Source organism: Ips typographus, linkage group LG3, assembly GCF_016097725.1.
Source record: "Ips typographus isolate SLU linkage group LG3, UJ_Ityp_2.0, whole genome shotgun sequence".
NCBI classification, from domain to species: Eukaryota; Metazoa; Arthropoda; class Insecta; order Coleoptera; family Curculionidae; genus Ips; species Ips typographus.
In genome coordinates, this window is record NC_138424.1 from 1,338,733 (window position 1) to 1,353,654 (window position 14,922).

The 14,922-nt window shown below is 37.8% G+C and overlaps 3 protein-coding genes across 4 annotated transcripts; 2 read left to right on the plus strand and 1 right to left on the minus strand.

Moving 5' to 3' along the window:
• Positions 1-55: 55 nt before the first annotated feature.
• rod (kinetochore component rough deal) lies at positions 56-9,625 on the plus strand. The gene is given in 24 exon segments (XM_081975635.1): positions 56-373; positions 546-829; positions 882-980; positions 1,030-1,224; positions 1,281-1,480; positions 2,104-2,546; positions 2,607-2,771; positions 2,830-2,940; positions 2,996-3,144; positions 3,197-3,497; positions 4,481-4,624; positions 4,626-4,763; positions 4,878-5,361; positions 5,420-5,947; positions 6,110-6,165; positions 6,218-6,813; positions 6,922-7,090; positions 7,143-7,760; positions 7,814-7,985; positions 8,255-8,411; positions 8,470-8,652; positions 8,895-9,123; positions 9,178-9,327; positions 9,382-9,625. Coding segments are annotated over 24 exon segments (5,811 nt in total). The 5' UTR covers positions 56-235; the 3' UTR covers positions 9,484-9,625.
• Gabat (4-aminobutyrate aminotransferase) lies at positions 9,559-14,915 on the minus strand. Of its 2 annotated transcripts, none has more exons than XM_081975578.1 (9): positions 14,804-14,915; positions 13,723-13,841; positions 13,495-13,662; positions 13,239-13,441; positions 13,008-13,187; positions 12,775-12,955; positions 12,546-12,727; positions 9,870-10,138; positions 9,559-9,810 (listed from the first exon to the last, which is right to left on the minus strand). In XM_081975578.1, the coding sequence occupies exons 1-9, from the start codon at positions 14,898-14,900 to the stop codon at positions 9,689-9,691; spliced, it is 1,521 nt and encodes a 506-aa protein (XP_081831704.1). In that variant the 5' UTR covers positions 14,901-14,915; the 3' UTR covers positions 9,559-9,688. The 2 variants fall into 2 exon arrangements, with proteins under 2 accessions (XP_081831704.1, XP_081831706.1); XM_081975580.1 differs by lacking the exon at positions 14,804-14,915 and adding an exon at positions 14,174-14,331.
• LOC145726469 (cilia- and flagella-associated protein 100-like) lies at positions 10,223-12,580 on the plus strand. The gene is made up of 2 exons (XM_081975564.1): positions 10,223-11,742; positions 12,105-12,580. Exons 1-2 carry the CDS (start codon positions 10,273-10,275, stop codon positions 12,480-12,482), a joined length of 1,848 nt encoding a protein of 615 aa, XP_081831690.1. The 5' UTR covers positions 10,223-10,272; the 3' UTR covers positions 12,483-12,580.
• Positions 14,916-14,922: the final 7 nt, after the last annotated feature.

A 14,922-nucleotide genomic window follows, 5' to 3' on the forward strand; every position in this document is an offset into this window, starting at 1 on the left:
AGAGACACGTGACCGATTGCCGGCCACCTTTTGTTTGAATTGTTTCTAACGTTTTCTTTTTCTTTATAGGTTATAAAATATAAATTTGAAAAATATAAAAATTTTCACAATCTTTCCTTTTATAAATGAAAAAAGGTTCTATCAACGTTTAAAATATTTAAATAATTCGTTTAGTATTAAAACTTTGACTTGAGGATCAGCTTTTTGATAGTTTCTACTAAATAGTTGAAGAAAAATGGCAAATTTTGATGTGTTTGAAACTGGTTTCAGCAATTTTGACGAAACCATTAATTTCGGAAAAAGAGCTATTGCCGGCGACAGCCTCTTCGAAATTTCCACTTTTGGGGTCATACAATCATCTGAATCTACTAATGTAAGTATGTTAATTTAATACCAGTATTTTCCAAAGAAAAAAAGTTCAGACTTGAGGTACCAGTAGGATGTAGATCCTATCTGAAGAATATATAGATAGAATAAGGATACAGATTTGATAATAAATTTTACATAAAACAAACTCTTTATGAAAGTAAAAAAACAAATTTCAGTCAACCAATGATCAAATCAGCTTAGTATCATGTTGCCAACCAAACGGGAAAATTGTTGTTGGTATTAACAATTGTCTGACAATCATTAAAAGTACTGAAGAACCTCAGTATCTCCTTGTACACAAGTATGACAATCAACTGGAAGGTTTGGCATTGTCACATTGTGGACAGTATATTCTAGTTACCACAGCCACAAGCTACATTACAATTGGTGATCTGGCACCACTATTGACAAATAAAGATGATGAATGCCCCACCAATGAATTTATGTCACTGTACCAAGAGTAAGTTTCAAGTTGACTGAAGAGAGTTACACACTAATTTTGTTTTTTAAAGAAATCTTGAAGGAGCTGGAAAGTTTATAGGAACTTTCAGTCACTTGAAGTCAGACACCCCAGAATTCTATGCGGTTACTGAAAGTGGATTGGTGAAAAAGTTGGTTATTACTATTGAGTGTACTTCAGTACTGAGCTGTTAATTTTAGGTTTTTGATAGGTTTAGATAAAAATGTTGTATCAGAAACTGTGTATGATTTTCAATCAAAACTAAATATTGCTGCTTTTGTTTACCCCTACATTGTGGTTGAGGGGGTAGATGAGTTGTCTGTTGTGGACTTGGAAACTGGACTATGTGAAAGTGATGATTCACTAGGTTTGTCACAATTGCTGTCTTTAAAATCGTAAGTGTTCAATTAACTTTGATTTAATGTGACTGAAAAATGAATGATTTACCCAGGAATCTACTAGCATTGGATCAGAATAAAAACCTGTACATAATTGAACCAAGCTGTTGCCAAATTTTTAAAGTAAATGATGTGTACCAAGAACTACTGGACCAACAGTTCAGATCCATGTCAATACTAGATGATGGTGAACAAAAATTGGTTATAGGGCAAACCAAAAACAACAGAATCAAAGCTTTTATTAATCTAACTTGTAAGTATTGGTATACAATGTGGTCCAAATTGGTGATGCATGTATGGGGATATCCGTTATCGTAAGAGATACAGGGTCGGTTAAATGGGGAAAGTTTTAGAGAATTTTATGTGAAACTTTGAGAGAGAAAATTGGGGAAATGTCAGTGGCTGCATTTTAAACATTCTTTAACAAAGCTAAAGACAGTTTTGAAACTAAGACATTATTAAGGCACTTTTTTACCTAGAACACCATGACGTAATTAGAAAAAATCTATTGTCATCATCACATGAAGTTATCATCCATATCTCGGAAACCAATGACGATAGATTTTTTCTAATTACGTCATCGTGTTCTACGTAAAAAAGTGCCTTAATAATGTTTTAGTTTCAAAACTCTCTTTGGCTTTGTTAAAGAATATTTAAATTGCAGCCTCTGACGTTTTCCCAATTTTCCGGAAAATGGAGAAAGATAATTTAATTTGGAAACCGGAAATAAGTTTCACATAAAATTCTCTAAAACTTTCCCCATTTAACCGATCTTGTATCTCTTACGATAACGGATATCCCCATACATACATCACCAGTTTGGACCACACTGTATAAAGCTGGCAATCCTAATGTAACGTACCGGAACTCCACTAGGCACAGCCATGTTTTTTGACATCCCATCCGATCATTGCGTGCATTTCCTCAATTTTAATGCTTACACGGAAGATGTAGTGTTTGTAGCCAAAGTGTGCAAAAAGGACCAAATCAACGAATTGAGACTGCAATTCGTTACCACTACGGAAGCGGAAATGAGGGTTCATAAACTGATCAGACAGGGGGACATAGAAAAAGCGGAATTGTTCGCCAAACAGTTTGGAGTGGATCCGGAAGTTGTGATTGAAGCTAAAATTATGAAGATTGCGACTAAAACGGAGTGCTCTAGCCAGGATATCGATTTGTTTCTCAGTCTGTTGGATTCGATTCAAAACCATTCGCTGAGATTGCAATTTTGCGACAGCGTTACTTGTCAGTTGCCTAGTGATACTCGAAGAGTGCTCAGTTATGCTGCTAATATAGAAACTGATCTACGAGATACCGTAATCAATCAAGTCAATTTTGCCTGTTTTTTTCAATCTTTAAAAAAAATTATTTTGCAGAAAGCTAGTGAAATTAATTTATCCGTGAGAAATAGGAATCGTTTCAACGAACTGCTACGCAAATTCGACGTTTATATGAATGTGTACAAAACCTTTGACCATCAACATTGGACAATTTTCTCTGAGTGTGACGCCCAAACTGAAATTTTAAAATTTTTAAGACAGGTACAGTCTAAATGCCGTTCAAATTACATCAAATAAAAGGTGACAAACCAATATACAGGGTGACATCAGAGAAGCTGTAATCTTGATTGCCAATACGTTTTACAATGAAGATAGTGTCGCCTCTTTGACCGACCAAACATTCACTGAGATTTTGTCCAACTTGAATCCGGTATTACCTTGTCACTAACACTATAAGAACTGTCAAAAAATTTGATATTTTCTAGTCCTCTAAAGACTGTTTGACATTTCTGAACGCGTTAATTCCGTTAGTCCTGAAGCTCAAACCACAGAGTGTGGTACCTTTTGTAAATTGGCTGCGCGAGTGCATTCTACGCATGGACGGTCGCGTGGACTTTCCAGAATGCGCTTTTAAGTACGTGAAACAAGTCCACTACACTTTAACACTCATTAATTGTCTTGTATAGGTTTCTTGAAGAAACCAGCTCGTTAATGACGTTCAGCTCGTCCGTGATTGGTTCGGACGAAGCAAGAGAATGTCTAATCAACTTGCGATTGGCTCTGGAAAATATCGAAACGTTGACCAACAATTTTTCGATTCGTTTACCGTTGGTCAAGTGTATGAACGATCGTATGGGCGTGGTTAAATCGTTGCTAAACTTCCGATGGAAACTGGATCAATTCGAAACGTTAATAAAGGATTTTGTGTTGCCCGTTTTGTTGAAATACTGCGAAGATGTCGACCAGTTTCTTTACGAAGAAATACAGGTGAGTTTTGTTTCTTTTTATAGTAGTTAGGGTTATGTGATTTGGGAAATAACGTTTGGTTTAGTTAAATGATGTTATTCATATTGAGCTTTATAAGGAACTGACCCTGATGACTTTTGACTTTTTAATTTCATTAAAACTAACTTGGATCTTTTTTAAATTAAGTGTCCCATTGTGTTCATTCTGTAAAGTCATGTGATATCGCCTGCATTCAAGTCACATGACCAACTGTCGTAGTACGCCATTTCTCTACTGTTTTTATTTGAATGTTGGCTCAATTTATTAAGCATTGTATTCATATTAGTATTTAGTCAACAAACAGTACCAGTGTTGCCAAATGCTATTTAAAACACTGAGATAAAAAAATTCAATTTTTTTTAGATTATACAGGGTGTCCAGTTTTAAATGACATATATGGGATTTTTGGAAAAGTTCTGTACTGTTTTAAATTGCTACCTTGGTGTAAACCAAACAAGGGCTTATCTGAAAGAAACCTCCATATTTTTCTTATTACAATCATGAAAATTTCAAAGTACTGATGATAAAATGCTGTCAAAAATGTTTGTGTCAACTATTACTTTTTCTTATGGACGCCACATTGGGTTTCTGCATTTTTATAATGTTAAAGTTATGGGACTCTATTTTACCAGAAAATTTTAACATTTAGTTGGTTTTTATCACGGTGGCCATGAAAAATTCAAAGGACTATTCATCATTTGACGTAATTTAATATATTGACCAACTGGTAAATTACGTCATCATGACGTTTAGATACTATACATGGCAATTGTGATTTTGAAAATTGAATTACAAAAATGATGATTAATATCAGTATTTGGATTGATTTTTTTTTATCCCATAGATTACTCGATTGAAATTGTTTAGGGTAAGAATCGTGAAATAACAAATTGGTTATTAAACATTTTGCATCTTTATATAAGCTTCATCAGGACACTACAATATAAACATTATAAATTTTTTAGAACAGTATGAAATGTCAAGAAAAGTACTGGACGGACAAGGTCCACGTGATCATACGATTCCTGTCCAATCAGGACCTGAAACTGGATTTGATCCGGGACATTCTCGCGAACACAAAAAAAACCATGGAGCGATCAAGTGAAGAAAATCGCCATGTTAGCTTTCGACCGCAATGCCGATGATTCTAAAGTCCAAACGATCAAGAAACTGCTCAAAGACGAACCTGTGCTTGTCGTGTTCGAAAAGTACGACATCAACGCCAACTTGTTCGATAGCAGTCATTATGTGAGTTTCAGTCACGTGACAGTTTTAATGTTTGTTTGTACAAAAAGCTGATAATCGGAAATTATTACACATGGCCGCTTGACAGTCAAACAATTGATTTTTTTCTTAAAACAGATACGAAAAGAACATTTTTTCCGGCGGATACTGTGTCAATGCGGCCAAGACGTTCGCAGAGCTTTTGCAGATATTCGCACTATAAACGGCGACGACAAACTCGGTGCTGACTATTTCACAGCCAAAACTTTGCTGGTCAGTCGCGAGGATAGTCGAGTTTTGGACATTCTGGACGATTTACCATCCGAACATAGATCGTTACTATGCAAAAGGTTGTTCGAATTCCTGTGCATGTACCACGTGGAAATGGGAGTGGATAAAAGCCAGAATTTAGATGTGCTTAAACAAATTTGTGTTCGCGCGCTTTCCGCTTGTAATCGTATCGAAACGTTTGAGTTTGACCATCAGTTCAATACGATCAAGGGTATGTACGAGATTTACATGTTGTACGGCGTGAAAAGCAATTTGTTCGATCTCTCACCTGATGGCAAAAGAAAACATTTGACAGCTGTTTTACTTAAAGAAGTTGAGTTACTTTTGAAAGGTGAGAAAACATTGTTTTTCTCGATTTTTGTTACTTCAGCTTTTTTTTTGATTTTCAGGCTGTTCAAATTTCATTCAACTTCTCGATCATAGCAAAAAACTGGCAACAATCTTTGACTTGACAACAGACGCCATTTTAACTGAATTCGCAAGTTTGAGCGGCAATCAAGACATTTTGCTTCAAATTGCCCAACAACTGCACCAACAATCCGAAGATCCGGACCTGCTAGTGCGATGCGCAGTTGCCATTTTAAATTGGTCGGTTCAGAGCCTTAATGACAGTTTGGACGAGACCTGTCTGGACGTCATTTTGTCCCAGAACGCCCCGTCCAACAATGATGTACAGGCCGTGCAAATGGCCAGACGATTATGCGCCAAAGCGCTGGACTGTCATGAAAATGGCGGAATTTCTCTGCCCGCCATTTTGGACGTTACCATGATCTTGAATTACGTGTACGATTTGGACGATTGCGATAAGGAAATGCGGAAAATTGCACAAATTTATCAGGTTTACATGCCGATGAAAATTACCAATTCGCAGTCGGATGTTGTCCGTACTTTGCTTATGATGCGCCAATCACTGGGTGGTAAGTTTTCATATTATAACATTGTGGTAGAGGGGGTTTAAGAGGCAAAATCAAATGTTCTATTAGTTTAGTTGCTACTTTTAAAAAGCGCCAAGTACTGTGAAACCGTTTTTCTGAGTTAAGCAAACTCATTATTAACGACGCTTTATTTAAAACTTTTAGGAAGTGAGGAAACTGATGCCGCTCTCAGTTATTCAAACTGCGATACCGTAATTGAGGTACTTTTAAAAAATTTAGTTTTTTTCTAAGTTTTAAACGGCAAAATTTCAGGAAAACCTTCAAGACTTGACCGTAAACTTCTTAGACGGTATTGGTCAGCTACTGCGAGAGGAACAACACCTCAAAGCGGCCAGCATTCTTAAACTAGCTCAGCTCAATTGTCAGTCGATATCAAATCCGAACGGTCAGCCAGTAATCAAAAGTCTGGAAGAGTATTTCGTTTCGACGTTGCTCCCCGAACTGATCAATCGCGTGATCAGTCACAGTTACGTCGATACGGTACTGCTCAAAGAACTGATGCTGCAAGTGCCCAGAGATCAGCTGGAATCGCAGATCTCGACACTTTTAAAGCTGTACAAACGGCAACCAGTCAAATTGCAGGCTCTCACGAAAGTTGGGTTGAGCTTTTTCGATTTAGGATTAATAGCGCGGGGAAAACATTGGATGGTGCACTTAAATAATCAGTGCAAGTGGTGGTTTAAGCTGAACATTCCCCATAGTTTGTATGCGACGTTTTTTAAGCACAACGGCCAAGAAAACCTACAGCTGTTGGTTAGGGAGAACCAGTTACCGTTGGAGTGTTTACCAGAGTATTGCCAGGATTTTCAACTTAATCTACCTGAGTCTTACTTTTATTATTTGAAAACGTAAGTTTATTTATACATAAGAAACCAGTGGTGAAAACAGTTAGAAATCAGTATAATGAATCATTTTGTAACTTTTTCCTTGATTTATTAGATTATACTTATTTGCAGTATAATCTTAAACTGGCGTCCAATTATCGAGTATAACACTGAACTAGACGGTCGAACAACCACGATTGTTAAAAACGCGGATGAATTAATGCAAATATGCCAGAAAATAGTGGCTTACATAACGGACAAGAATATGTTACATCAATTTATTAACGATATCTGGCCTATGGTTGGTTTGTCTAGTTTGTTACTTTGATTATTATTACAGAGTATGGTTGCAGGTCAATTTCTACTACTACGAAGTGTATTTGGTGCTGTTAAAACTACTAGAAGACCTGGGAAGTGGTATAAGCAGCACTATAGAATCATATAGGCCGATTGTTAAATTTCTCAAAAGTTACGTCCGTATTAGTGCCCCAACCCGCACCGAAATCGAACAGTGGTTCGGTCTGTACAAGTCCAAAAAAGTTATTGAACCACTGTCCACCTATCGACTACCCTTGTCCACTAGTTTCCTGACAGACAAAATATGGGACATTATTAAACCTGAGATTACTCTGGACACTTACAAAGATTGGCTGAAACTAGCTAAGATTGGCATTCAACCACTCACTCACGAACAGATTTGTACGTATGCAATAAACAGCGTCGTAACCAAGTTGGTTGCGACCGATTCCGATTGGGATTTACGACTCAGATATAACGATTTGGTGGACAAAGTGAATGAATGCGCGTCCAGCACTGACAATTTAGAGTTCGCCACTGCTGCCATCTACAGTTTGATGTGTGAAATGCCCCCGGGGGCTGACAAAGTCCGAATGGCGCAGCTGAGCTATACATATGCGGGCAAGATGGTCCAAAACGATGAAAACCCCGAAATTTTCACGGTTTTCGAAAAAGTCAGACAGACGCATACAATTTTTAGTACCACGTATTAATGATAGTGTTTCAGGTGCAAAAACGTTATTTAACTTGCTCAGTCATGCACATTTTGTATAAATATCAGTTGGATGGCACAAAATACACAGAGACAAGCTCAGACAGTTTGCCAACCCTGATTAACAATTTATACAATGACCCAAAAATTTTGGAGTACTTTGATAACTTGAATTCTCCATGCCCAGGTAATTTAACTTAATATTGACATGTTTTTTCTGGTGAAATTCAAAGTAAACTAGGATTAACTGCAGGAAACTGCATTTTTGCCACAGCGTAACTAAAATATAATTTATGAATGGCGTAAACATTCAGAATACTTGTATTAGCCACTCGTTTCTAAAAATGGCATTTTCTGGACCAATATTTTAGATGTTTATTCTTTTTTTACTGTTTGAGAAGTAGGACACACTGTATTGACTGGATTACTACCTCTGGTGTTTTTTTTTTTTTGTAGAAATCAACAAGGCTGTGAAAGAATTGTGCGAATTATACAAAAATAATTTCAAAAAAATTAAAATGGGCGCCGTTGTAGATCTGTTGAACGTGGATTCGCCCTTACAACTCGATTGGCGACGATTACGTTGTAACGACCACAATTCCCATATCAAGAGGTTTGCATGCACCCAAAACCAAAAAGTACCTTACCCGACTGGAAAATGTGTGTTTTAGAATCGTTTATATATGCGGAGATGAGGATAAAGTATACTGGGAAAAATTCTTGTTGGATCAGTATCGTAGTAACAGCAAACGGCAACCGCTCACTTTAAAAACGAACGCGGCCATTTGCTTATATTTTCTCAGTGACCCCGACAGTTTGGACACTTTAACCGAATTAGCTATTGATGAATTCGAGTAAGTTTCCAAAAGTATTTATGAAGGTTAGAAACCAGACACAGAGTTCTACTAAAGTAGATTTTCTATGGCTGTTTAATAATATGCTTCAATCACGATGTTGTCAACTTGTTTCGGCTGTGACGTCATAACAATTAATTTTGATTTTTCTTATAGTTACATAAACTTAACTTGGCAGATAAGAGATCTCCTCTCTGATCTCTCTCTGCTATTTTAAACTATTAATTTCGATTTTTTTTTAGGGATGAGGTGAATAAAATGGTGGTGATGGCCAAACTGACCGATTTCGGCATCAGATGCGATTCGCCAAGTAAATTGGACGAAATGAACAAGAAAAAGGTGCTAAAACAACTGATGTCTGTCAGTGATCCGAACGCTCTTAGGTGTATAGCAAATTTGTGTCGAATTTACTACTACGACAATATCAAAAATTGGGAGTTTATCGTTCAATCGTCGCTAAACTACAAAATGGTAAGTCATTTCAAATTTGTCGTGGAATCAGGACGACAATAGTTTACTTTTAAGATGGAGGATTTGCGCGACTATTTAGTATTCCTATCTGATCGGTCGGTGACGGAAACCATAACAAATGGATGGCAAAGTCTGCTGACTTATGAATTCAACAAGTTAAAGTGGGAGCAGGCTAAAGAGGCGGACGTTTTTGCTATATTGCAGGTCTGTTTGAATTTTGGGTTTTTAAGCTTTTTTGACGTTTTTGTCTGACTACAGGCTTGTCCAATTTACAAAATGGATTTAACTTCGTTTATTGACAAATGCCTCAGCTGCCAACGATCCGATCTCGCTGACGTTTTAAAAAGATTTTCAAATTAGAATTTGTTTGAAATAATATTTTATCTATAATAAGTTTCTCTTTGTCAGCAGTAGGGTAGGTATGAAGTAGTTAAATTTCGCGTTTAAACAGTTAATATAAAAATAAACTAAACAATTTATGAGTGGTTGGACAAATGGTAAACGTAGTTTACACTCAATTACGCAAAGGAAAGATTAGACATAATAACGTATAACTTTAGTTATCTCACTTAATTTCTCTCAATACTTGTCGAAACTTGTCCAATAATATATCGGCGTGGCTTTCCTGGAACGTTAACGAAGGTCTAAGTCGGACAGAGTGGTCCCCACAAGCCCCCACAATCACTCCTGCAGAAAAACCAATTTGCCAACTCTACTGGAATAACAACAGTTTGGTTAACATATACCTTTCGACTTCAATTTGGCAACAATGTCGTCCCTAACTTTGGTATTAATAGCGTTGACCGCCAAAAATGATCCGCGTCCTCTGGTTGAATTGAGCAGTTCTGGGTTTTCTTTTTCCAGCTCAGAAATTCCAGTTTTAAGCTTTGCGCCTGTTTTGCTCACTCGGTCTAGCAGATTATCTCTTTTTATCACTTTTAGCACTGCTTCGAGCAGGAATATTTTGCCTGGATCGCCCAACCAAGTGTTAAAGATTTGATAGGAGTGTCTCGGTCTGTAATAATAATGTAACTAGGTTAACACGGTGTTTGATCGATACAACACCTAAACAACCCGCAATATAGTGACTTCCTAACCCCCCAACAAATTGTCAATTTAGTCAGTATTCTGGTGATTTTTATCGTAAATATGGAAGAAGACCCGGTAAGAACACTATCCCAAGAAACGGTATCAAAACCAGAATCGCAAGTATCGTTACTCGACCAATTATTCGTCCACTCAGTCTCATCCTCGTCCCCAAGTTCCAAATGGTCTCTATCCAAATTCAAACTGCGACCAGTCAAAAAAGCCCTTATTAAGCACAAACCTAAAACTGTGCTAAAGCCCCGTTATTTCACTTCCGGTTACGGCATCAATGAACAAAACAAAAAAGATTTAAACAAGGAACCATCGCCGTTTCGTTACCCTAAAGACATGGAGGAATTCGCTTACAGGGTGATGACCAAAGCTTGGAGAAATGAGGTGAGGATTGAGGAGTTACAAGAAAAATGTTCAAACAAACCAAGTTACAAAGGTAGACAACGCGAGGATTTGTTAGCCAGATTGTACGTTGAAGACCCTACCATAGATAGTATGAAGTCCATTCTAGATATTGCTCCTGAGTATTTTAAAGTTGTGGAGGGACGTCCTATTCCCGACAAATTAGACATACGGAAATACATTGAGGTAGTCAGGGACAGTTTAAGAACAAAAATCGTCAATGGATATCGCGAAGATGACATAATGTTGATTGAAGAGAATTTACTGTTGGAACAGAAAGTTATCGAGAAAATCTTGGAGAATTACAATCAGTATGTCAACGTTTTTGAGGAGTTTTTGTACAGAGACCATACATCCTCTATGCAGCTTCTGAGGGACTCAGAAGCGGCGGCCCAAGCCGCTTACGAAAAATACGAAGAGTACAAAACGGTTGCTAAAAAGTACGGATCCATAAAATCCTCACTTTACAAATCTGAAGAAAAATGGAAAAACTGTCAAACCTACGAAAAATTCCTGTATCTAGTCAGTCCGTTCGGCTGGAAAAAGCAAAAGAAAACCCTTACCACAGAAAGCGAAGAAGAGGTTGAAGAAAACTTATTAGGAAGATACCGACTGTCCTTAATCACCAAAGAACCCTCACTGTCAGACATAATAGACAACTTCAACAAGGAATACGAAAAAGACTACGTTCCGGACCTGTACTTTACAGATCCGGAACAACTTCTAGACGTGTTCCGCTTCATGGAGATGCAAAATTTAAACTCCCTCCTGCATTCCGAAGAGTTAGCGGTGCCTCTCGAACAAGTAAGGGATGGAATGAGGTGCGCCGAGGAAATGTTCGATCGCGAAATTGCCAATCTGAGAGAGACAATCGACAAATTGGAGGGAGGAATCAGTTGGGAGGAAGAGAGAGCCAAGTATTTGGAGGAGTTGGCTCTGAAACTGATCGGGAACGAGTTTAAAAGGCTGATAATGGACGATGAAGTGTTGAACTTGCACGTATTTGTTGAGGAGGTTTATGAAACTAGAATTGGACCTAACGATGCTAATTTACATATTGATGATATGATGAAAGCCATTGAAGCTCGGTATAGGCAGGAGTTACTAGCTTTAGACAAGGTAAGAGATGTTTTGTAATAATTTATGTAGTTATGGTTTGATGTGGCAACAATGCATAATCTTTTATCTAAGTTAAGATTCAACTGTCACAGTCAAAACAGAACTTAAACTGTTCTTAATACATTAGTGACGTCGTGATTTGTCAGTTAATCGCACAACTAATGAAAAATGACGTCACTTTTTGATCTATGAAAGTGAACAGTTATTGGCCAGAAATTAGGAACTGTCATAGTCACGTGAGCTTTCGACCAATAAAAGTCGACATTTCTTAGACTCTCAATTGGTTTCTATAAACAAGCCTCGCATGACAGTTATGATTGTTAGCCCTATTGAATGTTTAATTAATCATTGTTACATTTTAGGTGCCTGCAGAACAAGTGGCCCAATTAGAAAGTGGTTGTTACGCCGAACAAATGATGGTGATGCGATTGGCGGAAAAAGCGGCAAAACAATACGCGGAACTGGAACAGTTGACTTATCGATTGAACAAAGCCTTCGCCCCGCCCTACCAGAAAACTAAGGGAAAAGTGGTGAAGAACAGATCACCCCCTATCGCGCAACGACCGGCCCCACCACCGCCTCCCCGCGCTTTAACTACTTCCGAAGCGGAGTATTTGGACTTTTTCACCGATTTCTGTAAATTTACCGACGATCCTAAAGATTATGGTATCGACAATGTGACCAGAATCGATTCGTACGAAGAGGGAGACAATAAACTGATTGACGAAGTGGAAAAATGAACCGTAAAGTTAGTGTAAAAGATATTTGTTAATATGTGAATCAGCCCATTTATGTTATCTTACCGCATTTCTAAATTATGGAAGAATCCCCCAGTTAACATTTTTTTACTAAAGGTCACAATATCAGGTGGGCTATCCAGGTTAAAGTGCTGATGGCACCACATTTTGCCGGTGGCACCGGCTCCAGTTTGGACTTCGTCGATCAGCAGTCCCACTCGGTGTTTTTTCGCAATCCTTTGCAAGTTCTACCAAAAATTGTTTCATCCAATCTAGTTTCAAAATTACATTTTACCTGGAAAAACTCTGGAGAAGCCTCGTTGTCGCCCCCTTCAGACTGAATGGGTTCCACCACTATCCCAGCAACCGGTACCCCTTTCTTTTGGTATTTTTCAATCAACTCCTCCACCTCGGCTAGACATTTGGCATCTTCGGCCTGGTTTTCCCTCACGTTTTCTTCCAGAGGGTATTTGTACCTACATTATACTTTGTCAAACAATGCTCTTATTCGATTGGAGGGAAAGCAACCTTGGAAAGTGTGCTATGGGCCAATCAAGTGAGGGAACGTCTAGTTTGTGGATGGCTTTCGAGTGAGTGGTGGCCAGGGTTGCCATAGTTCGACCGTGAAAAGCGCCATGGAATGACAAAAGCGACAGGCGAGGGCTCCCAGGTGGTTGATTGATCATACATGAAGTTTTTTCTAATTCACTGTAGGCAAAACCTTCCAATCAGTTAATAAAACATTTGAGAGTTACGGACCTGAAATCCACATTATCACCCCTCTCTCTGTTACGGTAGCTAAGGAAAAGCGCTTTGTAGGCGTTTTCGTTTGAACAGGAACCGCACATCATAGTCATTACTTGAGACAATCCTGGTGACACGTCCAGTAAGACGCTTCGCAGTTTTTGGGGCCAGTCCTGTCCTGGGTACACTCCAATAGCTGGCCGGTTAATTAGCGCCCTCTATAGAGTACAAAAGATATTTAAACTTGTTTTGTATGGGAATGGTTTAGTACCATTTTATGGTCATCACTGAATACTGTTAACAAATCCGGGTGGTTGTAGCCTAAAGGTACTGAAGAGATTTGAGTGAAAGCGTCCAGGAATACATTATCATCTACGTCAATCAGGTAGTTTCCTATAGATTTGTCGTAGTTGGCGAATAATTGGACTGAACCACTTTGCTAAAGTGAAAATGTTTATAAAACAAACCGTGTGCGGTAAAATATTAAAGAAAAACTGACGTTGATTGAATTCAAGTCTTCCAGAAGCAATTTGGAACGTGGTCCGGGCACTTCGGTCACCACTTTGGGTGCATCGGGTTCTCCCAAGATTTGCGACGTTGCAGTGCGCACATGCCATTCTGAAAATAAATCCCAATTCTACGAAATTTACAAAAAGAAGCTAAAATCTAGTGTATTTGCTTTCTGGTTTACTAAAACGTCATTCAAGCAGTCTTGCACTAAGATACATGACGTAATTTGACCAACTGTCAGATTAAGTCACCTTATCCGCTCTGGCAGAGTGACACATGTCACTTTTTGCTCTATCTTTGTCAGAATCAATTGTTACTTGTTACTGAACTGTATACAGTCAATTTACAAACAACTTCCTTGCCTTTATTAATAAATAATACACAATTAACTATTTCTGTACATATTTAACAATTCGATAGTATGTTATTTATGCACTAACCAGACTTGACTTTGAAAATTCCACGAAACAATTGTCTGCGACCTGTAAACATTATAAAATCGACCTATAAAACGCATATAACACACGCGACAAGCTTTTTATCTTCACTGTTTAGTGGTACTAGGAAAGGTACCCTGTTGACCGCCATCTACATATAATCAGTGGCGCTACCTATATTGCCTTATACTACGCACCATAACGGTATTCATTAAAAATATACAGAATGGTACGACAATGGTTATGTTATCAATTCATACATAACGCAGCAGATTTAACTTAACAATTGCTTATATTATTGGGGTAATAAAGTTTGATTAAGCATATTTAAACAAATTAGAGGTTTAAATGGTAATAGAAGGAGAAGGAAATTCACTCTGAAATGATGTTTTGATTGACCGAGTTTAGTTTATTGCTTAATTGATACGATTGGGTGATGATTGATCCCCGGACTAGAGCTGCAATAGTCTGTCTCACTTTAACAAGTGCGTAAAATGAAGGACAAAAACTGTTATTCATCGGACGTAGGTAAAAATGCTTCTAGTCCAAGGTAAAGTATTAATATTGGTTGTTTGGAAAACTCCGAAGTCAAAAGACTGTAATTGTAGTCCTGTGTCATTATATGTAACTCACCTTTGCTAAGATAAATGGAACTTCTATTTTCAGTATTTTCACTAGTTAGGTTAGGTTGTCTATTTTTTTTTCTAATTTTCCTTATTGTTTTAAACATACACCTTGAGAATTGAGACACT